Source organism: Epinephelus lanceolatus, chromosome 9 (assembly GCF_041903045.1).
Source record: "Epinephelus lanceolatus isolate andai-2023 chromosome 9, ASM4190304v1, whole genome shotgun sequence".
Classification (NCBI taxonomy): Eukaryota; Metazoa; Chordata; class Actinopteri; order Perciformes; family Serranidae; genus Epinephelus; species Epinephelus lanceolatus.
Window position 1 is genome coordinate 9402750 of NC_135742.1, and position 24603 is coordinate 9427352.

General features: G+C 42.3%; 1 protein-coding gene across 2 annotated transcripts in view; it reads left to right on the plus strand.

Moving 5' to 3' along the window:
* Window positions 1-24603, plus strand: part of kremen1 (kringle containing transmembrane protein 1) — a 92340-nt gene that overhangs the window by 61631 nt on the left and 6106 nt on the right. Inside the window, exons 4-8 of one of the 2 annotated variants that reach the window (XM_078170524.1) lie at window positions 7132-7256; window positions 10694-10847; window positions 13911-14243; window positions 22594-22833; window positions 23429-23513. In XM_078170524.1, coding sequence (XP_078026650.1) covers window positions 7132-7256; window positions 10694-10847; window positions 13911-14243; window positions 22594-22833; window positions 23429-23513 — 937 coding nt within the window. The remainder of the gene's footprint in view (window positions 1-7131; window positions 7257-10693; window positions 10848-13910; window positions 14244-22593; window positions 22834-23428; window positions 23514-24603) is intronic. The other variant, XM_078170525.1, reaches the window with a different exon arrangement.

Sequence of the window (24603 nt, forward strand, 5' to 3'; positions counted from 1 at the left end):
TACCTCATCTTTTAAGTAAAAATGTGGCACACTGTGCTGGGTGGATGCAAGCAGGCAGAGGGTGGCTGTTCACAGTGAAGAGAGAGAGAGAGAGACACCCAGATTCCCATTAGAAAAAGAAAAACATTTCTTTAACTCTCGCTCTTCATGTCTTTCAAATGTTTTTCTTAGCTTTCTTTTGCACTTAAGATGTCATAGAAATTTATAACTGTAATTAAGTTTCCTTAATTACATGTTTGTCCTACCACCCCCACACCCCCGCTCGTCAACCTGCTCGCATGCGCTCCCTGCCAAGTGCACTTGCCGAAGCCTGCTGTACATGTTTGATGTTGTTTGTTATATCCCTCTGTGTTGTTCTTTTCTCTTTCTCTCTGATGTGTTTTGGGTCGGCGCTGTTGTTGTGTCTGCTGCGTCAACAGAGGTGTCTCCTTTTCCCTGCTAGACAGACACCCATGAACTTTGTTGTTTCGCCGGCTGCCTCCTGTCTGCATTGCACGGTGTTGCATTGTGGGAAGACTAACTAGCTGCTCCTTTCCGAGCTAAGGCAGCAGGCTGCCAGGTTTGTGATGATTCTGGTTGCAGTCAAGCCTTGTTTAGCTCTCTGTGTCTGTTTTTTTAACTTTTTTTTTCCTCCTTTGTGGGAGTCTCGCCACCCGCTGTGATCTCCTGAGGTTTTCAGAGGTCTGGTCTGGGCTGACTGGAGCATTTATGCACCTTGTGTTTCCTCCATTTCTCCCCTCTGGCTCGTTAAAGTCTAAATTCCACCGACAGCTTTGAAGTGTGTTGAATGTGTTTGTGTGTTTTTTCTTTTATTGTACATGGAGATATTTGCACTTGTTGCGCCTGCAAAGCAGATGTTTTTAAGGAACACTGCTTTGCTCAGGAGTTTTCATTCAATTTGACACTTTTTTTGATAAACACTGCATGAAGGGAGTGCGCAGTGCAGTGGCTGCAGTCTTCTTCGTCTTCGGTTCCACACAAACCTCCAGTGCTCTGGTGCGATACGATCCCACCACCTGCTGCTCTGCAGCCAGTGCTTCACAGCCCTGGGACGAGAAGAGGGCAAAGGCTGATAAATTGACTGTACTCTGCAATCTTCTTGTCAAAGCAAAATGAAAAAGGAGCACTGCTGCCTTTAATCTGGTTGTTGAGCCCTGCAGTGGCATTTTCTCCTCCGTTTTTCAAAGGCTCCATTGAAGTGGTACCTGCCTGCCTTGCTCGGAGGGAGGTTGCTGGTTCCCAACCAGGTGTTTATCTCTCCTCTCTTCTCATCTCCCCTCCTGCACACTACACTGAGGTTAATCCAGTGTATACTTAAATCAGGGATAAAAAAGAAACTGCTGTTACAGCACTGCCCTGTCTCACCCTGAAAATATGAAGTACCTCGAAGATTCTTATTACCGTCATGTTTGCCTTTAACCTGTCACATAATCCAGCCCTTAATTCTGCGGGTGTGCAGCGTGGAGTGTTGCTAAATGATTCAAACATGCGTGTTAATCCATTTATAAAGCTTTGGCATGGTTGTTGCTAAAGGAGGGATATTGCACATGATTTATTGCTCTTCCGATGGAGTCTGAGGACTTTGTCTTCAAGTGTTGAGTCATCTGTCAAACACAGTTCTGCGTGGCAGCGAATCATGGCTGCAGCCAAAATTTCGCCGGTCACTTCACGGTCAGCAAACGTGGGTGAAACGTGGGTGAAACGCAGGGAGCGGCCCTCTCTCTGCCAGCCTGTTTCACTTCACTTCCCCCTCTCCCCCTCCCCTCACTTCTCCAGTCTGTGGCGGACATTCTTGTGGACAGCAATTTGCATGGAATCTAAAACATGTCACACTTTCCCCCCAAAAGCCTTTGTGCCTCACTCTTACATAAACAGAAAGAATCTGCAGCATCTGTGTGCATGTAAGGGAGCTTTCGTGCCAGCCAAAAAGTTAACACTGGCCACAACTGGCACCCCAAAAACAATGCACATGTGTGGTCTTTATCGAGGTTACCTCAGTTCATGAGGGTGGGTTTGAGTGATGCCCCTCTACAGTGATGTTATTATGCATAATTCAAACTGAGGTTGCATGCTAATCCATACTTCTCTCTGTCTTTTGCAGAATACCAATATATTCCAAACTGTAATCATGACAAGCTTGTAAAAACGGATGAAGTGTTTTTCTGTTTCTTGCTGCCAAAAACTGGGTGCCAGTTGTTCACTGGTGGAACTTGCTGTCATCCGACGAGCAGCTTTCAATATGCAAATGTTTGAGAAGACACACAACAACCGAAAAGCTCCAGAGATATTCAGTTCTAGGACAGCGCTGGTACACAGAATCAGGGGACGAACCGCTCAGCAGTCTCTGTGCTTGTTGTCAGACTTGGCAGCAGCCACAAAAGCACACAAATAGACAAGACAAACTGCTGTGCAATATCAAACTTATGATCGAATGCTCTCTTTCACCAATATGTGAGGAAACTGCACTGCTGAGTTCTCTGCTAAATTGCATTTATATTTAAACTTTGCAAAGTAACTCAACACATGCAGTTAGCTCCTGTCATGGGCTGACTTTTGTTGTTAAATTTAACACGTGTAACAACTATAATTTTCAATGATTCCAGTATTGTAGAGTCAGTACAGAATTAAATGCCTGACTTGACCCTCTCCTTTAGTGATTTGATTTCCAGTTCTGAAAATTTCAGTCATTTCGAGTTTACAAGACCGCAAGAAATTCAATTTGAAACAGGAAGCATCCATCAGTTTGACCTCTGTATTAAAGCGGTTCTTTGCATCAGTTAACTTGCATTTGGAAACCCGCATGAATTTGGAAATCAGAGATGCTTGATAAAGAACAAGGGTGTTTTGTAATGTCACATGCTTTTGATTTCTGCGTCCGTGTTGTGTCTCAGAGCAACGTTGACAGCTATTTTGGACACAGTCTTGTCTGTGCTGTCTTTTCCTAATGAGCGTGTTTGTGCCCTACGGTCAGATGACACCACTTCCTATTAGACTGAGGAGGTTTTTGGGGTGACTTTTTTTGTACTTGCAGGGGAAATTACTTTCAGATTGTGCATTTACTTCTGTTTGTCAAATTCGTTTCACCTCAGAAAATGGAAATGAAACAAGAGTGAGTCTGTTTGAATCGCAGTGAAAAACAAATCACAAGTGGGAGATAGACTGCTGGAGGCTTTGTTGGCACTTCCTGAGCTATTACGTTGAATTTAAAGGCTTTGGAGTGTTTAATCACTGCGCTGGATTCAGAGAGATTGCATAGTATTTGATGAATACACAGCGGATTAAGGGAGGTGGTTCTACTCGTCTGACTCGAATATGATCTGAAAGTTGTCAACATCCATCTTCCATCTGTTTGGTTTATGATCCATCTGCGATTGTTGGCCTATTTGTGTCAAACATCCCCAGGTCTCACCTAACAAACATTTTAATGTTCAGTACTTATTGATGTGATGGGTTGCAACAACGGTCAAACCAGGAGGGCATAAAGAAGTAAAACTGACATGTAGAGAAGTTGTATGTAGTTGCTGCTTGTTTGGATGAAAGCCTGACCAAAGTAGGTCTCACGTAGCAACCCCCGAAACCGAAAACTTTGGAGCATGAATTTTCACTTATGCACTACTCTCACTTTTGTACGGAAGCCCTGAGGGGCAAGTGAGATAAAAAAGTTGTAGTGATCCATTTTCTAAGTCTGCTTTCTGTCCTTTTTTTATAGTCTGAGTGGGCGGAAGTTCGCTGCATAGATCAGCCTCTCATTGGGCGGAACGAGCCACCCGCTGAAGTCCCGCCCTACCACCTCCGGTTGTGTAGCAGTTTTCAACCATTTTCAACACGTCCTTTACTAACTTTTGCGGTGTTTGATCTTGCGGGGATGTAACCATTTTTCGGCCATGGTTCGCGTCCTGTAGGTGATATTTTTGTTGGCGTGTTACACCAAAACCTGTTTCCCCCCGGCAATTTTTTTGCAAGCGCACCGTTGCTGTGGCACCGCCCAGAACGATTGTGATTGGTTGAAAGAAATACAAGCAGCCGGGGCGTTTTTTTCTCCAATCTTAAAGTGAGAGTCGGCCCAGCCAGACCTTTGTTTTCTTGAGAAAGGTCTGGTGAGCGAGACTATTTTTTTATGACTTAACAGGTGAAAAAAAAAGTTTTGCCAGGATTTCTTTGTAAGCGCCTTTTTAAAACTGCAAGAAAAAAAGACAGGAAAAAAAAAACGTTTCACTATATGGGAAAAAATCAATTTTTTCTAAATTAGTATTTTCATCTTTGAAAACAGGTGGAAAAAAATGCTTAGATCATGTTTTTGTCGGTGGTTGTAATATTCATTTCGACCACAAGAGGCATCACTGCCCTTCATTCTAAAAAGGACCAAAGATTAAAATACATTTCTAACCAAAGAAATAAATGGCAGTAATGTTACATAACTTACTAACACACAATATATGTACATTGGGTCCTGATTCAAGAAATGTTAGTAAATCTGTGTGTAGATTTGCACATAAAAACCTTGGCAGCTTGCTCCCACTCCTCAGCAATTAGCATGCATTCTCACCCATGAAAAGCCTGTGACCGCCATATATGGAGGTGATAATTACTATGGATTGGTGCATCCTGTAAACCTGCGAACATGGAGTAAGCAAAGAAAGTGAAAGAGAGACAGAAGAACTTTTCTGGCTCCAAGATTTAAGTTATTTTGGATGAAGTGGGGTTTAGAAAAACATTTTATTTTCTTCTGTTATTAGTGCTGTGACAGGGACAGGTAAAACAAATGCCTGGAAGGAGGTAACGTGGCTGTTAACTGCGTGTCATCTGTTGTAAAAACCATCCAAAAAATTAAATGAAAATGGTTCGACATGAACCTTGCAATGCAAAAAATACACGAGCACACACAGTCACTTCTCTCCGCTGCAGACGGGCTTACTTGTTGTTAAGTTTAACAACTAGTGAGACAGTGTTGCATAAAACCACACCCTCTCCCTCCAACTCTCTGCCAGATTAGAGTTCAACAGCTGCCCAGTGTGAGCAGAGACAGATGCCGAATTGCTTTGCACGTCCACAAGTCTTATTAAACCAAAAGTAAATTTCAAATAATGTTTACATCTCCTACATCGTGTCTCTGATAATTAAATTAAACAAAAACGACATGCAGTTTGGGGCTGCGGTGCATAAAGATTGCAGAGGAGGAGCGCGTTGGTTTGTCATTTTATTAATTCAGAGAACAGCATTTTCTGATTTTGGAATCACGTTTCTAATAACCCTCATCTGAAGCTTAAATCTGCCAAATGCCGACAAACTAAATGTGTTATATTTTTAAGCTCTTGTCATATTTAACTCACATGTTTCAAAAGCATCTGCATATTGTGAACATAACAGAGCACAATACGAAATAAAACTGTACCTTCTAATTGTGACAAGCAACATTAATGTGCAATATCTTATTTACTCAAGCACCATGAGCCGTTAGAAGCAGGTGTAGATTTTGATAGTACCTACGAAAAGATCGGAGCTACTAACATATTGATGAATACCGAAATGCATAGAAATTTTACACAGATTCGTCCTGCTTATGTTTTATGAATGAGACCCATTGTGTCACCAGCAGAAATTAAAACTCACCTGGAGAAAAACACGAATGCTTTTAGTCCTGGTGGTATGGTATCACAATAACAAACACAATTTATCCACACAACTTACAAATAAACCTGCCAAAACGTCATTCCACCTGTTGTCACGGATAAAAAGTGACTGATTATGAAAAAAAAAAAAACCTGGCAATTCTTTCCTCATCTGTTTCACAGATGGAAGAAAAATAAAATAACAAACTTAACTTTTACCTGTTTTTAAACCCCAGACAGAAAACAGGGAAGAAAATAACGTAGATCAGATTTTAAAGAATAGATCACCACAGTTTGTTTCTCGCTTGCCCTGCAGGGCTTCCGTATTTTTGTGCTCTCGACGGGTTAAACTTGAAACAGTGTTTAATGTAGACCTAAGGTGTTGGACTTGGCCTCCTTCCAGACATTGCAATTTGTCAAATACCTTCTGGAAAGGTGCAACATAAGAATTTCTTTTTCAGCTCTTGGCACATCAAACTCTCACCACACGCACACAGTCACACATGTAGAAAACGTTATACCCCTAATCTGATGCAACTTGTGCTCACATCTGACAAAGTACATTTTCTAGATTCCAGCTCTCTCTCTCTCTCTCGCAATGACTCAAACATCCATGTCCCCTTCACCCCTCTTCCCTCTCACCAACTCCTCCTCCTCCTTTCCTCTTTTCTTCAGAGGCCAAATTGTTGGCTTGGCTGTTGGCAGTTCACACCAAAACATTCAAACATTCTAGAGGCCTGAAGACTTTTTGAGTATTTCATCACAGATTGTTCTTTGGGGGCGGGTCTTTGAGGCAAAGTGTTAATCACAAACATGATTTTAAAGGGATAGTGCACCCAAAAATGAAAATTCAGCCATTATCTACTCACCCATATGCCGAGGGAGGCTCAGGTGAAGTTTTAGAGTCCTCACAACACTTATGGAGATCCGAGGGGGAAGTGGGTAACAGCACAACTGCACACCTAATGGCTGACGGCACCCCAGATTAAAATGTCCAAGAACACAGAATTGAAACCACAAAATATCTCCATACTGCTCGTCCGTAGTGATCCAAGTGTCCTGAAGCCCCGACATAAAAAGTTGGTTTCAATTCTGTGTTCTTGGATGTTTTAATCTGGGTCGCCGTCAGCCGTTAGGTGTGCAGTTGTGTTGCTACCTCCTCTCCCCTTGGATCTCCGTAAGTGTTGTGAGGACTCTAAAACTTCACCTGAGCCTCCCTCGGCATATGGGTGAGTAGATAATGGCTGAATTTTCATTTTTGGGTGCACTCTTTCCCTTTAAGACTTTGACAAAGCTATAATAGCGGTTCAAGGCCTGCAGCGTATGATGTGTTTCATAAAATAGAAACCAGGAAGTGATCCCTGCAAAGGAACTAAGAGGAAACCTGGATGTGAAACTCTAAATGACGAAAAACACCTTTATATTTGCACAGGAAATGCTCATAATCAGCATATGATACCGATTCCAATCAAGTTGTGTGTAACTGATTGTTTTTTTTCACCCTCATCTTGTCTCTCTACAGTGCCTGGGAACTTGGGCTGCTTCAAAGACAGCGGAGACCCGCCCACTCTGTCCGGCAGCAGCGAGACCTCCAACAAACTCACCATCCAGAACTGCATTAGCTTCTGTAGGAAGCAGAGATACAAGGTGAGTTTTGACAACCTGGTGTCATTCCCAACTTGTCAAATATCAGTGCTTGGTCAGTGGCCTGTGGGTGTCAGACACTGATGCACAGAGGCACCCTTTAGCAGCGGTTTGAGACGCCCTGGTTGGCAGCATTTGTTGACCCTTCAGGCATGTACCGTAGTATAAAAAGTGAGAAAGTCTGAGAGGTTAGGCGAGAGGTGAGGTGAATGGGTCTGACAAACTTTGGACTTTTATCAACCAGCCGGCTGTACGTGTCCCATGTGAAACCAAAAGTCAATGAGTTTTTAATAACGATGTAGTGTGCTAGAAAGTGTAAGCACACTATGTTAATCACGTAGGTCACATGACATTATATCATATCATTACAAACAGTTATTTTAAACCAAACCATGATGTTTTGACTGTATGAATTTAGTGAATGGAAACTGTATATTACCTGTGGAAACTGAAGGTTAGTTTGAAAAGAGACGATGCATATAATGAGCATAAGATGACACGCCATTTAGTCCAAAACTGACGTAGGAAGGGTGCCTAAGGCGTCATGTTTTGACGTGACAGGCCACTGATCAAATGTCCATATTTGAGGAGGTGTGAGTGAGAATGTGTTGGATTTGAACCTAAAGTTGAAGTGTATAAAATGAAAAGAAAACCTGTACCTTAAGAGCACTGTACAGTGTTTTAACTTAGATTAAAGCTGGCAGCTTCTGTCGGAGAATTCATTCAAAACTAAAAGAGAAAAAAGACTGCTTTATCTGAGCACTTGTACTGGAAAGTTAAAATGTGTTCCCCCATTAGTTTAAATAAAAGTGTCTAGTCAGTTGCCCGTGTCAAGTCTAAAATGGACATGAGCTGGCTCTCGCAACAGTCAAGCTTTTATGCAAATCATCTGCATTTACGGGCAATTTCCTGACAGTCATCACCATGATGTCCAGTGCAGTCTATGCCCTCTTTATTCAGCCATCAAACGTCGTGTTTCAAACCAACCAGCGGATGACAAATCATCACGGCAATCAAGGCTGACAGCTGGAAATGAACGATTATTAGCCCAGTGGGCACCTCCTCTTCAATGCATTTTCCTCATCTCCGTGTCTGGCATGCCATTGTCCCAGCTATAAACAGTGCCAGGTGTTCATTTTCTGTCTCGGCAGATCCGGTTCAGCTCTGTCTGCACTGACAGATACTGACAGCTCCCTCCTCCCCTCTCAATTCAGCAGATGTTACAGGATGTGGCGGCAGATTGGCATCCTCTGCCTACCCTTGGACTGTCACTGTCCTTAATGCACGTGTGAATCGTCGGTGCTCGGAAATATGGATCCCGTGTGACTTTTTGACAAAGAGCATGCCTGATGAGTGAGACAGCGATCCATCGCTTGTTTGCGTCTGCCAGAAGTATTCACGTTGGTGTTACTTCATCAGATAGAATAATGCAACAAGGACGGAGCTTGATACGTCTTGGCGAGAGCACGGGCTCCATAAATTCCTATTCCATGAGAGAACACGCAGAGTGGGAAATGATGCAGTACCTTCAGTTGTGTGAATTCATTTAGGGCCCGAATATTGGACAATGGTGTCCTTTTGAATGAAGGACAATAGCTCTTTTGAGAACAAGCAGCCAGCGGTGGCGAGGTCAAGATGTGTGAAGGTTTCTGATGTTTTGCATTCCTGCTCCGACGCCTTCAGGAACAGTTTACTAACAGTTTTGATTTGGAAGACAGATAGGTGCTATTTCTGTGAGGTTTACTCTCTACACCCTGTGTGCAGCTGTGTGTTTGAAAGGAGGCTTCTAATCAGCTAAGAGGTTGTGGTTATCCAGACTCAGGCTGCAGCATCTTGTAATCATGAGAGAGAGAGCAATTAGGGTGTTTTAGACTCAAGTCAATGCAATTTCAAAGAGAGAAGGAGCTCCATGCAGTGAACTGTTTACTAAATGTTAACACAATGTCACATAGTGCTGAGACAAACAACCTATAGAAGTAGCTTTATTTGAATGTGTTATGTGTATTTGCAAACTTATTTTATTAATGCAAACTTTATGTGCAACAAGCAGGTAATTACTGTGACATAAATCTGGACGGGGTGATTGCTTCAGTTGTTCTATCACCCTGAAGCAAGGCTGGGCGATATGGAGATCCTGCTTATTACACAGCTTCTCACGACATTAATTAATAATTTGACACAGTATTGGTTTAAAAATGATAAGCTTCCTTCCACTAATACCCTTTTTCCACGCGAGCCAAGCCATGCCTCGACGATTTGTGTTTCAATTGCCAGTTTAGACGCATCATGCAGCGCCAAGCCTCACCTGAGATGGACCTTCTTAGGAGTAGATCCAAAAGCTGAGCCGCCTGCCCTCAAGCGGGTAGCGCTGACGTCTCGCCAACCGTAGCTAACCCCCAAAAACCTCCCTTCTCCCCCCAAAACAAGCATGTGTTATGAAACTCTCCTCCCCTCTGTCTGCAGGAGACCAGAGAGAAAGTTGCTTTAGAAGTCTCTGTGTTCAGCTCTCAGTAGTTTAGTAGCTTCCATCTCAATCTCAGTTTAGTTTCTCTCCTGCGTCCTGTTTTTACTTAAGATATCTGCTTTATTTTACTGTTTCATGTTCACTTTTCGCCGTATTAGTTGTGCAAAGTTGCTGCCCAAAAACTCAACAATTCCTTATTTTAGTGCGTCACAATAAAGGTTTATACATAACAAGCGGGAGGACTTTTATTATGAAGAATCTATGAAATGTGTTATTACTGAATCAGCAGAAATTTGTTAGCAGCTTCTCTTCAGTAAAGGCAGGTCTAGTAGTACGGTAGGAAGAATGAAAGCATAAACAGCCACAGTGAGATGTTGATGAAGAGCTGCAGACAACAGGCTCTTACCGCACCTCTGCAAACAGCTCACCTCCAACAGGTAAACTTCTTTTAGCTGCCCTGCTTTACTTTTAGCCGTGGATCGTCACTCTGATTTTAAATGTAATCACCCAAGACAAGCTGTCAACAGTTTAAGACGCACCTTCAAGTAGGTAGCCCTGTTGTGATGGAGATGCAAATCCTTGCTGTGCTGAGCTGACGGCCCAAGCCAAGCCAAGCCAAGCTAAGCCAAGCCAAGTCAGCCCATGACTGTTAAAAAGTGGTATAAGCATCTATGATCAGAACTGCGTCCATAGCAACGCTTTTTATCCATCCAGCAATCTGCTGCTCAGAAATAACAGACCATAAAATGCCATAATTGACCAATTACAATCGAGTATTCAACAAAGCCGTGTAATAATCGTCTAGAATTTATGGGGGAAAATTGCCATTGTGAATTGAGAATTTCCCAAATCTTCATGTTTCCTCCACAGAGTTTGTTCTCTCAGTCGTTGGACTTTGGCATTAATGAATAGCATTATGGGAAGTGTTTTGAATTGCTGATGCGATGATTTGCATAACTCCTTTTGTGTTTTGCAGCTTGCCGGCATGGAGTCAGGATATGCCTGTTTCTGTGGCAACGAAGTTGACCAGCCTGACCACGGCGAGTCCCCTAGCATGGAGTGTAACCATGTTTGCTTCGGCGACCACACCCAGCCCTGCGGTGGAGACGGCTGGGTCATCATTTTCGACAGTGAGTGTTAACTAGTGGCGCTCTGGGTCCGACATCTGTGATCTTCTCACACCTGTGCTGGGATTTGGTTTGAACTTTACTGAATTCTACGGGGAAAATACTGTGAACTTGAACTTTCAGATTTCCAAAGTAATATAAGGTAAATCACTTGAACAAATAGATCTGTATCTGTAGTGCTCTGTGGGTTAGTGCCTGCAGTTATAAACCTGAGGTGAGGGCAGGTCTGTCACTGGTGTTAATGCCCTTCATCAAAGATGTTTTGTTGAGTCAGGCTCCAGTTGATCTCCAGAAGGCACACAAATAAATTTGCCTGTCAGTAACATCCATGGCTGCCAACACCCGGACATCACCGGATCAGTTGTCTCGGGCCCTGAGGGCAAAGAACCTTTAAAGAAGCTGCTGGAATAATATGTCGAAAATACATATTTGTGATGGCCAGCTGTCAAAAGTCAGGTGCTCAGAAAAAAGAGAGAAACAAAAAGGAGAAAATAAGCAGAGGTGTGAGGGACTTTATAAGTTGTGTAGGATCGGGTACGCTTATTAGAAAATATCACGGATTCAGGCAGGCATGCCAGGGACTAAGCAGTGTTCCAACAGTTATTAATGACCTACATACATAAACATTGTGTGCAATAGTCCACCTTCTACCTCCCCTCTCACTTTCACTCAAAGAGACACACACACACACCCTGGAGAGTGCTGCAGCTCTCAGTCCTTGTCTCTATCCTTTTCAGTCCTCTGTCTTGACAGCTCTAGCTACTATAATGCATAAAGTTGGCAGTTTGTTTCGGGTAGTTGATTAATGCCTATCTTTTGGATATCATCTTGATCACACGAGCCAGATACAGGCGCGCCTGCCAACACCCCTCCTTTCCTCACCCACCACTGTGATCAGACCTCAAGCTTTCCACATTGCTGCTCATTAACACTAGTTTTGATACAGTATTTTACATATTTTAACATCTAATGTGTAGGATTGTGTGGCTTCTAGTGGTGATGCTGTAGATTGCAGCCAACTGAAACTTCTCCCATGTGCCAAGCATGTACATAAACTACACAGGCCGATGTAGATCTTGAACCAGTGATTAGTTTGTTTATTCTTGGCTACTGTAGAAACAATATGGCGAACTTCCTGGGCATGCTCCCTGTGTAGATATAAACAGCTCGTTCAAAGGTAACAAAAATACAGCAATTCTTAGTGTCAGGTGATTATAAACTAATGAAAACATTGTTCAGTCAGGAACATGTCAGCCAAAGAAAACTTTATTTCCATTTGCAGTATTATATTTGGTGGTATGGCTCTGTTCTGGGGCCCCTTTCTGCCCTTCCTCGGGCTTACACAGAAAGCCTCTTTCACAAGCCTACGTGGAAAGCCTAAGGCAGAGAGAGAGCACACCTCCCTGCCCTTCCACATGCAAATGAGGAAAGCCTGAGACACAAAGAACACACCTCTCTGCCCTTCCATGTGCAAAAGAGGAAAGCCTGAGGCACAGAGAGCAAACCTCCCTACCCTTCCATGCGCCTACATTGAAAGCCTAAGGCAGGGAGAGCAGCAGCAAAGACCCCTGGGAACAGAATGACAGAAATGAGTCAGACACAGCATGAAAAGGAGGAGCTGGGGTTGAGGTGGGTTGCAGTTGGGCTTGCAGAGGAAGCAGGAACAGTAGGCAGGCCTGAATGAGATTTGCCAATCGGTTGCATAGAAAGGAATCGTCTGATCTATCAGCTGACTCCCTTCCATCAATCAGCTGCTCCATCAGTTGATTTGACTGTTTGAGATCAGCTGATGTAGCTGGGATGTGAGCTGAGCTTGACATCATGTCCTGACTGAACTAACGCTATGCTCAATTTTTGAATATTATATTACATTTCTGCCGACATATCCCCCTAAATCCCACACACTGGACTTTTAATATATGTATGCCTTAGAACTGTACTAAACAGCTTTTTAGTCTAAAGAGCATCTTCACTAGCTGTCCAGCCTTTTCTCTTTTGATACCAACTGTGATTCCTTAAAGGGAAATTTTGGTTTATTTTAACCTGTCTCCTATCGTCCTAAATTTGTTTCAAGTGACTAGTGACGTAAAAATAATAGTTAGCATGTTAGCCGTTAGCCTAGATACAGCTGGGGCGCATAGTAGCGTCAGACCTGTTAAAACGTAAGTGAAAGGGCAACCTTCAAGTGCAAAGTTAGTCCACTAAACAAGCTTTTTTCCTACAAAGACCGCCTCATATCGTTAGGATAAATGTCAGAGAACATATAGAAAACGACATGTAAACGTGTTGTCTTACCTTACCAGTGTGCTGCCATGTTTGTTTACCATTTAGCTCTGCTCTCCAAAGCACGGCCGAAATATCGCGAGAGCAAGCAGCAACAGCTGGAAGGCAGAACCGGACAGTAGCCTGAAAAGTTCATTCATTTTTTTTATGAAAGATTTATAGAATAATGGCTGACTTTTTGCCAGACTTCGACTTTGTGGAGGAGGAATTTGATTTTGCTGTATCTAGGTTAACGGCTAACATGCTAACTATTATTTTTAGGTCACTAGTCACTTGAAACAAATTTAGGACGATAGGAGACAGGTTGAAATAAACCAAAATTTCCCTTTAACTCAAGGTATTTGCAGATACTGAAGAACTGATCTCATACTTCTCTTCTTCCCAAATTATAATCTGTGTACCTCACTGGATGGAACGCATCGCAGTCATTTTTAACTCGAGCTCAGCCACTACTGTGGTGCTAAAATGAGAGTCAGCAGGTCGCTGTGACCTGAAGGAAAGTAACTCACAGTAAAAACACTGAATTTTTATGACAACATTGACAAAGAAACTGTACTCAGTGTGGATCAGTCACACCATGGCTCATACCACATCCACTTAATAAAGTCATTAAGGAAACCGATACCAATCTGGTGTACCGGAATGATGCATCCCCATTCAATACCATGAAATCCTGGGACAAAAATAACCCAGTAATCAGTTGTACACTGAACAATCGTAAAAAGCTTTTATAGTAAATATTACTGACTATCTTTTTCTCTTTTTTTGTGCTCTGTCTTCCAGCCCGAGTCGGAGCCTGCGGAGGAAACTATTCCGCTCCATCAGGAGTGATCTACTCACCTGATTTTCCCGACAAGTATGGAGCTGGCCGTGTTTGCTACTGGACTGTTCAGGTTCCTGGAGCCTATGCCATCCTCTTCAACTTCACCTTCTTTGAGATCTCTGACCAGACCGACATGGTGGAGCTACTGGATGGCTACAGCAACCAGGTGGTGGCACGCTTTGACTGGCGCAGCCCGCCGAGGGAGCTGGTGAACATCACCGGGGACTTTGTCATACTGTACTTCTACTCAGACCGCACCAACCAGGCCCAGGGATTTGCTCTGCTTTACCAAGGTAGGATTTCACTGTCTTTTTATCCCTTTGTGCCAGAGATAGTAGCGGCCGAAGGCTTTTTATGTGTTCAGGTTTCTTCAAATTTGGCACAAACTTCCACTTGGACTCAAGAGTGAACTGATTCAAATTGATTAAATGATTAAAATTGGTGATTTGATTAATAATGTTGGTGGTCAGAAGTCAAAGGTCAAGTTAGCTGTGACCTCATTTGTCTCATTCTCATGGACATGATACCTCAAGAACACCTTGAGGAAAAATCTTTAAGTTGGCACAAACGTCCATTTGGACTCAACTAAAAACTGATTAGAATATGGTGGTCAAAGGTCACCGTGACCTTGCATCCATCCCACTCTTTTGAACACAATATCACATGAAGGCCATATTTGGCACAAACGTCCACTTGGACTCAACGATGAATTGAGTAGTATTCGGTCATCAAAGGTCAAGGTCAAAGCGCTCTTGTATCTGTCTCATTGTCATGAACACAATATCTCAATAACGCCTCGATGGAATTTCTTCAAATTTGGCACAAACGTCCATTTGAACTCAACAATGAACTGATTAGATTTTGGTGGTCAAAGCTCAAAGGTTAAGTCAGCTGTGAGCTCATCTGTCTCATTCTCACGAACATGATATCTCAAGAATGCGTCTGTGGAATTTTTTCATTTCAGTTTAATTCAGTTTTATTTATAAAGCCAAATATCACAAATCACAGTTTGCCTCAGAGGGCTTTACAGCATACGACATCCCTCTGTCCCTTGAACCCTTACAGTGGATAAGGAAAAACTACCCCCAAAACCTCTTTAACAGGAAAAAATGGTAGAAACCTCAGGAAGAGCAACTGAGGAGGGACAGACATGCAATAGATGTCAAGTGTACAGAAAAGATCAAATGATACATGAAGAGAGACAAACAAAGTGAGACAGAGAGAGATGCAGCGTAAACAGTAATGACAATAGCTACAATAACAATAATTTTAGTAATATAATAATAATAGTATTTTGGTAGTATATATGTTATTAGTATTTACTAATATTTGATAGTATACGTATGTGACAATAATAATCATAGCCACAATTGGTGGGAACCTGCGAGACAGTGAAGCACAAAGGCTCCGAAAAGGAAGCTGAGTTACTGACATGCAGTCACAGGACATGAATGTTAGCAGATGAAGAAGAACCAGCTTCTCAGAATCTGAGAGCGTGAGAACAATGAATTGATTAGAATTTGGTGGTCTAAAGTCAAAGGTCAAGGTCACTGTGACCTCACAAAACATGTTTTCGACCATAACTCAATAATTTATATACTAATTATGTAAAAAAAAAAAATCCACAACTGCCTATTGGAATAAAGTGATGAACTGATGTCATTTCATGTCCAAAAGATCAGAGGTCAGCTTCACCGTGACATCATAATATTCTGCAAAAACACATTTTTGGCCATTATTCAGCATCATAACTGGGAACAGATGGCGAGGCATTTGGTTGAATACTAAATTGTTGACACTAATCTTGGGTGCCCATCTTGAATCTGCGATGACTGTACAGATCTTCTGTGCTGCGAGGGGGAGAGAGGATGTGTGTGAAGCATCCATGTTTTTAATTTTGTAGCTTCTTTGCAGCAGCATCTGTATTTGCAACATCATTAACTGTCATGGTTACATATGGTTTTGGACAAACATGATTGTAAACTGTGACTGAAACTTGACTGGTTCAAGAAGGCATTCGACTGTGATGCGATAATTCTAGTTGGTGTTTATGGTGAGGAAGGTTGTGTCGAATGAAGATTGGTTTTGTGAATTTGCTTTAAAGCCTATGACAGAGTATCACGTCTAGCAGACATCCTGAACCAAACCCAACAAGAGCCATGTTTGCATGATCATGTGCGTGCTGGCTCGCTGGCGTTTTGCATGGCAGCCCTTGTTTCGTAGACTAACGCCTGTTAGCTGTGGTGAGGCTGTTGTCACGCCACTGGCAGGCCCTTTTCTCTTTTCATTTGCTAGTCAATGTCTCACAGCCCCGGGTGATTCTGCATATTTAAATAATGTGTTGTTTTTTCTAGGAACTCACTCTCTTATCAAGCTGCAGCAGGCTGCTTCGTTTCTCCAGAGCGTTCCTTGGTGAATTCCACAGCGAGTTTTTATGCCACCTACATACAAAATACTACGATGCATCGCACACTCTGATAGCATGATTTGACTGGAGCAGACATATTGCTCACAGAAAGTTGAAGACCTCACGGCAAATTATTTTTTATCTCTTCAGACTAATGTGGAAAATGTAGAAAGACTAATGTGGAAAAAGAAAAGCTGTCCTCTGTTGTTTGGCTGTGCGTTATCTCAGGAGTCTCTGCGTGAACGCACCAAAAATGATTTAATAGATTAATTTGTGGATGCATGAGAGAAGCACACCCGTATATAATTCACTGTAGGTGACATTCAAGCTCACAGCTCGATACACTGGGAGGCAATATGTCCCCGCTCCTCCCTCTCTGCCTCCATTTGTAATCCTCCGTCACTTTTTTTTTCTCGCCAGTGGCATTACAGTAAAAACAATATATTGGAAGGTCAGAATCCTCTGACCTCTGGACAGGCACGCTCCTCTCTGTTCACGCCTTGTTTTGTGTAAGGCATCATGTAGCCAAGAAATGAAATCTGAGATATTATATGAGAAAAGGTCACCTCCTGAAGTAATAGCTTTTTTTTTTTTTTCATAGAAAAGTAGTGAGAAAAATACATAGTGACGGAGATACAGAGACAAACAACAGAAACAGAAAAGACAACCGCATATCAGCACTAAATACATCTAATATGTCCTCTGTGGCACACTGAGCGGTCGAAGCGGTGATTTCAGAATAAACGCTCTCAGATGACGATGGCGGAGCGTCTCAGCTGAGCCCGGGTTTGAAGCGTGGTATTTTGTTTGCAAATGGGGAACATGTGGGAAGTTTCTGGGAACATCACAGTCAGATTGAACTGTTATGTGAAAAGAGAAAAAAAAATCCCACGCTGCTTTAACATCTAACCACCATTCATGGAAGAGTGGAACAAGCCTGGATCAAACAGTACTTAGAATTCGTTCTGGGTGTTTGATTTAAACTACGTGGGATACAAGATGGGTGGGGTTAAGCATTTAGTTTGGGGTGCAGCTTGTCGGTCATTCTTAGTATCTTACATTACTACGAGGCCTCCTACATGGGGCTAAAGTTTAAAGCTATGAGTTCCCTCATAGGATCTTTTCAGAAAGCTGTGTGTTTATTGGATTCAGAAACTACAACAAAAAACAAGTACAAAATAGAACATTCACTTAAGGTATCATCTTCATAACAACTGCTACGATAGGGCAATACAATGAGTACTTTTCCAAGGTTCAAAATAAATAATCAGTGTTGACAGTCTAAAGGAAAGAAAGAGAAAAAAAGTACATTAATATGTTGCGTTCAAGAGACGAGTAAACTTCTGAAGCCTTTCCCCCTCTGAAAATGTTATAAAACATCCCCGTATCCTATCAAAAGTAGAATAATTACCCTTAATCATAAAAGTAGGGCAACAGAGTGTGAGAGTGTGAGTGTGTCCGGTAAGCCAGGCTTGTAAACTTGATCTAATAGTGGATTTCCAGAATCTGGTTATGGTGTGTTTTGCTTGTAACAAGCAGCAGAGTTTCATTTTCTTACATTTTCATTTTCTTTTGATTACACGTGCTGTGTCTCAAATCGCATGCTTCTGTACTTACACTTAATATTTTGAGTGCATAAATGTAGAAGTATCATAAAAGTATGGAAAACTGCAGTGCACTATGAGTACCCGGATGGTGCACTCAAAACGGTCAAGAAGTTGAGTGTCGAACTATGGACACTTCTTGCCCTCAATGGTCGCCATCTTGGCTTCATAGCGGAAGGGGAGGGACCACTTCTCAAACTGGAAATAGTGGCCGAGGACTGTGGGACCGTGAACATCGCTGCATTGTACAAATATACATGTGTTTTTTGCACTAAGCACCACTATACTGTTGTCGGGTATAAGCCAGCAGTATGTTTGTTGGGTTAATTTAGCAGTCTGTAATGATTTGGTACCGGGAACGATAACGCGAATGCTAATGCTAGTTTGCTAACTAGCTAATTTGCGGTCGTCATTTCCGGTGAGTGCACAACGGCCGTGTTTGGTTTGAGACAACATGTCCAAATTTGCGCACTACGCCAATGAGAATGTAGTGCACACAGTATACTACATAGAAGTATACTAATGGAAGTATGTAATTTGAGACACACCAACAGTATCTTGCGACATCAGCTGATGTCATATGAGCACACCTGAAGGTTTGCAGTGGAGCATCCTGGCTTCTTTCTTCCCTTAGTACTCCTTTTATGACCATTTGTAATTTGATTCAACTGTTATTGTAGAAATATGTGCGTCTTTGTGGTGCAAAGGTGGTTACATCGCCTCTTAATGTATGCTATTTAAGGGTTAATGTAGGTAACAGTTCAGAGCACCTGACAAGCAGAGTAAGCCCCAGTGCTGTCGTACTCTCATGAAATGCCTCTTGTCCAATCAATTACTTGTAGACGTAATGGCTAGTTTTAGCTCTCAAAGGCTTTCAGACAAAATTTAAAGTTAGGACTGACATGTCTCTGTCTATGTTTTGTGAACACGGTCCCAAGCTCACACTTATAATTAAATTCATTTGAAATCACTAATATCTTAATTATTTCTGCTTCCTACCAACTCGGCAGCAATTGAAAGAGACGCAAACATCTCAGCTCTTTGTGAGATGTGTTTGAGGCAAATTAGAAAACCACATCTTACTGCTAATAGACTTCCGAGATGCTTCTCTTCACCAAACCTCACTTGCAAATCCACATGTCAGAAAAGTAAGAGATTAAGAAGTTGAGCGAGACAAGAATTTCAGTGTGCGACATGCCACAGTTTGTTTCTCAGAAGCAAGAAGGTAAATTCTCCAAATCAAACAGTGATTTTAAATAAATCATGTCAGTGTTTACGAGAAGTAAATGAAAGGCAGATGAGATCTTATTTAGGATATTGTTTTCCTCTGGGAACACATAAATGAGACGAATCCGTCCAGGCTCTTTGGCTCTGTTGTTTTATGAAGCAAACTCCGCCACATCTGGTGCTGTGAGCAGGTTAAAACAAACAATTTATTGCAAACACTTTGTGAATGATGTCTGGAACGGACAGAAATGCTACGACGCCACATGTTTACAGCACGCATGAGTATTTCTGCAAAGTCAATCTGTTTCTTAACAAACACAGTTAGTATTAAATATTCACTCATGACCGTATATACAGCACTTTCAACAACATGATCAACGGGATGTATCCTGTTACTGCGTTCTTGCTGCAACAGCCCTGTTTGCCCACGGGAATAATTAAAGGGGCGTTAAGTGATATGTGTCCTCAACTTGTAGAAATTACAACAACATGGCAGAGCTTTTTCCTCCTTTGTGTCTCTGGCACGACACACAGCGCTCACCACTCCTCTCCCTGGGAGCTGTGAACGTCTATAATACACAGAAATAGTCCAACTTTTAAGAGGTGATATGTCACACTGCAGAGAACTCTAACAGTAGTCCAATTAGGGCTGGGCAATATGCCTGAAATAAAGTATATCAGCAAAATTAATAAGAAGATAGAAAGACTAACTAACTAACTAGCTACTGAGCGATGATTCATACATTTCAAGATGCACAAAATGAATAATAGATTTGTTTGAATAATGAAGCTGGCAGTTGGTTTGCCTCTTCCATCTTCTCTGAACTTATTTCGACCCTTTTTCTTTTTGTTGTGTGTTTTGCTGTTCATGGATAATTATATGCAAATTACATAGAGCTAAATAAAGACTTGCTGTTCACAACTGTCAGTGATTGTAGTATAAGTAAATGTGATGGTGTTTAGCAACAGTGTTGTGTTTTTTTTTGTTGTTATTGACAAATATAAAAGTATATTAGTGGATTTTAAAGCAGCCATAGGCAATATGTGTGAATTAACAATAGATAGCTTGACTACTTGTATGTTAAAGAGGTCGCTTGTAGTGATGAACCATAGACTGTTAAATAATGGACGTAGCCACCCGTCGGTTTGTGGACTCCTGTTTTGAAGCCTTGACCTTGGCATTTTGGCCGTCGCCATGTTGGATTTTTGGAGCCAGATGTGGCGACCATCTGTGTGTTCCAATACCCATACTACCATACTATATAGTGTGCCAGAAAAAGATTAAGTATGTCCCAATACATGCTATGTCAAAGTAGTATGCCAAAAATACCAGGATGTTCTTCTACATGTGGCCGGATTTTGCAGTCACAAGCCAGCATGCATTCCTGGCTATTCTGACCCACAATCCTCTGCAGCAAAAGATACGGCACATCAACTGTGAGAAGTCACAGTGATAGATGACAGCGCATTCAGGTGAATGATGACCAGTTGATTGGTAATAATAGGAATATTGATGGTATTAATGGAGCTCAATGAAGGACATTTTGTTTTCTCACCATGGTAACAGATATATGAGTAAGAAAGCCTAATGTTATGAGGAAGCAGTATGTCCCAATTGTGTGCATACTACATGTAACAGTACGTTCTTTTTAAGGGCAGCTGCAATATTTACTAAAAGTAAAAAGAAAAAGTATGGCATTCAGAATGCACCCCATATTTGGTCACCACATCTGCATTTAGCCAACCCCAATGCTAGCTGCTAGCATGGTTAGCACAGTGCATGTACAGCTATGGTTAACTGTGATCATGCTAATTCTAATTTTTGCTATCAAAAACAGGCTTAAAATCAGTAAAACAAAAAAAAATGTACCTGCTGGAAAAACTGAACACCTGACTCCCCAGAGGATCTTTTAGTTCATCCAAACGCTGAACTTTTTAGGCAACCGGAATAATACAGTTAACTTTCATAAACTGAAAACACAGAAGAAGCGACGGCTACACTTACACTCTGAGAATCTGCGATTATACTATGGTTACATTATCCTAACCAATACTGCTGTTGTGATAGTGACTTGTCAGCAGACAGAGCCCACCTTTCACTTAAAGTGTCCACGCCCCTAATCGTGCATTACATTAAGCCTTAATGACACTTAAATGGGTGAGTTATATAAAAATTCATGCCCTGTACAGTAATGGATGGGGAAATTAGCTACAGAGACCAAAATTGTTTTGTTTTTTTGTGTGTGTACCAGGCTGTAAGCATGTTTATTTCTGCTGTAAAGTCAGCATTTTAGCATGGGGTCTACTATATGGGGACTGACTCGCCCTTGGAGCCAGCCTCGAGTGGCCATTTGAGGAACTGCAGTTTGTGGTAGCTTCATTTGTGATGAAGCCACAAAGAAAAAGTCACCCAACTCTGAGTTTCTGCTCAGCTTTATAAAGCATTTAAGCATCTTGTAGCTTATTGTTTTGGTTTTCCGGCCCACTTCTTTACTGTTTTGATTTATTGCTCTGCATTGTTTTTGGCCACAGTATGCAGCTGTTCTAGGCTAAAATGTCACTGTATGCCACCTGCCTTGCACCAAGCGGTAGACAGACAAAGTTAGCAACTAGCTGGTAAATGTAGTGGACAGCACGGTCTCACTCCAAAGTCGTCATAATCCGGCGCTCGGGCAGTGACTTGCAGCATCGGATACTGACGAATAAAGCTGTCCTTTAACATCGGCATGATTTGCGGCTGATTGTCGTTATAGTTCAACGGCGCTCGGCGGCGTCAGGGAGAAATGCGCCGGACAAAGTTAAGGCAGCAAAACTGAGTAGGGCAGGAGGGAGGGGTGGTGAATGGGTCCAATAAACACAGACCTTCACCTGGGAGAGTTTGCATCCCATAAGATTATAAAGCCAAACCCTGTTCTTTTTTCCTAAACCCAACTATGTGCGCTAGTTGTTGGAAGAAATAAAATGTCAATTTGCGTTGATGTGCTGTACGTAAACGGTAAATTGCCTGTGAAAAAGGAAATGTATTTAACAGGCTGAACTTGAAATGGCGTCCCAGAACGTCAACAACCAACATACCCAAGGTACCTTTCAGATCGTATCTGAAAGTGGAAGGTCCATGACCAAACGTCAATATGTGATGAGGTCGGAGTGAGAATGTGTTGTAGTAGAACAATTAGCTACTAAAGATTCAGATATTTCCCGCAGCGGCAGGTGGAGACCAAAAGCAAACAAGCAATGAGTGAATATTGGACTTGCATGTGCTAGGTGGCCAGAAACACAACACCAAATATGTGATAATGTTGCTCCATATGTCCTTGTTGTATCAAAAAGTAGCCTTGACAGTGTAAGGAACATCCAACTGTTCATAAACAATTTCTAAATCAGGTCTTATTCTTGCTTCCTCAGCACTGAGAAGCCAAGACACCAGAACAATGGAGGCTGAAGGAGATGAGGAGGATGAAGGAGAGGGCGTCTCCAGCACGGCGGGGCCCCAGGTAGCTGGTGGCGTCACCGAGAGAGCCAACAGCACTTCTAACGGACGCTCCACCCAAATCCTCTACGTGATCACGTCCAGCCCCGGTAAACCGGAGCACAACATGCCAGGTCAGTGGGCTGGACGCGGCGAGACCACCGGCCACAGCGCTAGTATGTTAACACCCATGATACACTGCACCTACTGCACCTTTCTCTACCTCTGCAGGGATGTTGTGGGAGCTTTCTGGGAGCTCAAGCTCCCATTTTTGCATGACCTGGTTTCTCTGAAAGTATTAAAATCATCTTAGTTTGATGAGAGGCTTCTGGAAGCTTCGACCCAGAGTGACTTCCTGTGATCACATTTAGAAGTAATGCTGCTTGACGCTTGTTTTTTCCTGTCAGTGACTCACAACTGAAGTTACTTTGGGTCTCCCTGCTGATCACAATCAGGCCTCTTGTCAAAGCTACGCAGGGTGGACTGACGTGTTCTGTGCTTTTCTACTTCTTTCAAATATTACTCCTTCCAAACTCTGAGCGCTCCGTCTCAAAGGGATATCTGATGTGTTTCTCACCCAGAAGAGAACAGATGTGCATTGAGAATGCATCACCATTTCTTGACAATTTGCTGGCTGAACACTGCTAACAGGTGTGCCAGCAGTGCTTGAATAATCTTTCACTTGCTAATCCTTTCCGTCTGCTTCAGTTCATTTTCATTACCGTGATTCGATATCTGATGTCTTGTTACCGCGCTGCTCCCTCTCTACAGTGTGGACCATTTACGCTCTGGCTGCTCTTCTCATCCTGACAGTCATAGCCATGGTGGCGAAGCTGCTGCTGCATATCACGGTCAAGTAAGTATGAGGATGTTTGAGGTGTGCGTGATCGACCAAGCATCAAATGTCGAAGCATTCATCTGTGGTATTATGTTTCATTCATGTCATACTGGAAAAAGATAGAAGAACAGGATGACATTCACACATTTAAAGTTGCAGTGTGTTGGGTTTTTATGTATCATAGCGTCTTACAAATGTACAAAATGAGATTTAGTGCTTTCTCCCAGTTGCGTTCAGCCAAGCTTCAGCCCAGAGTGACTTCTTATGATCACACATAGAAGTAATGCTACATGACGCTTGTTTTTTCCCTGTCAGTGACTCATAACTTAAGTTACAGCTACACAGGGGAATTTCAGAGATTCCCCTCGTTGTAGTAACACAGGAAATACAAAAGAATAAAATTAGGAGAGAAAACTTCTCTATCGACAAAAGACATAATATGTAACTTTTATACACATTAAAATGTCTAAAAAGGTTAAAATGGGAAATAATTTGTTGTTTTGTGTCATTAAAAATAATCCCAAATGTTTCCATCAATTTTTAAACCCAGAGGAATCTTCAAATTTAATCAAGGACACGTGTCATTTGATCGCCACCGCCTGTAAGTGGCGTCATATCCCCTTTGCTTATGCGTCAGGATTGTGGTTGTCTGCCAGACGCTGCCATAAATTGTTGTATTATACAGTTTTAAGCCACATTTTAAGAGTACACTTTGTACATCTTGGTTGTTTTTAACTCTATGTGTTAACCGGAAAAAAGATTTTTAGTCATTAGTTATCTGAATCTTAAGTCATATGAGAAACAAGCAGAGCAAACGTAAGCTGCAGCTCAGCTTCAACCCCTGCTGTGCCGAACAGTGTTGGAGAAACACTGATTTTTAACATGGAACTACTTTATTTAGTATTTTAACTAGTTTTAATTACCAGGTCCGTTTGCATCTGGGGCGTCGGTGGCTTAGAGGTAGAGCAGGCGCCCCATGTACAAGGCTGTTGCCGCAGCGGCCCGGGTTTGACTCCAGCCTGTGGCCCTTTGCTACATGTCACTCCCTCTCTGTCTCCCGCCTTCACACTTGTCTGTCCTATCAATTAAAGGCAAAAATGCCCCCAAA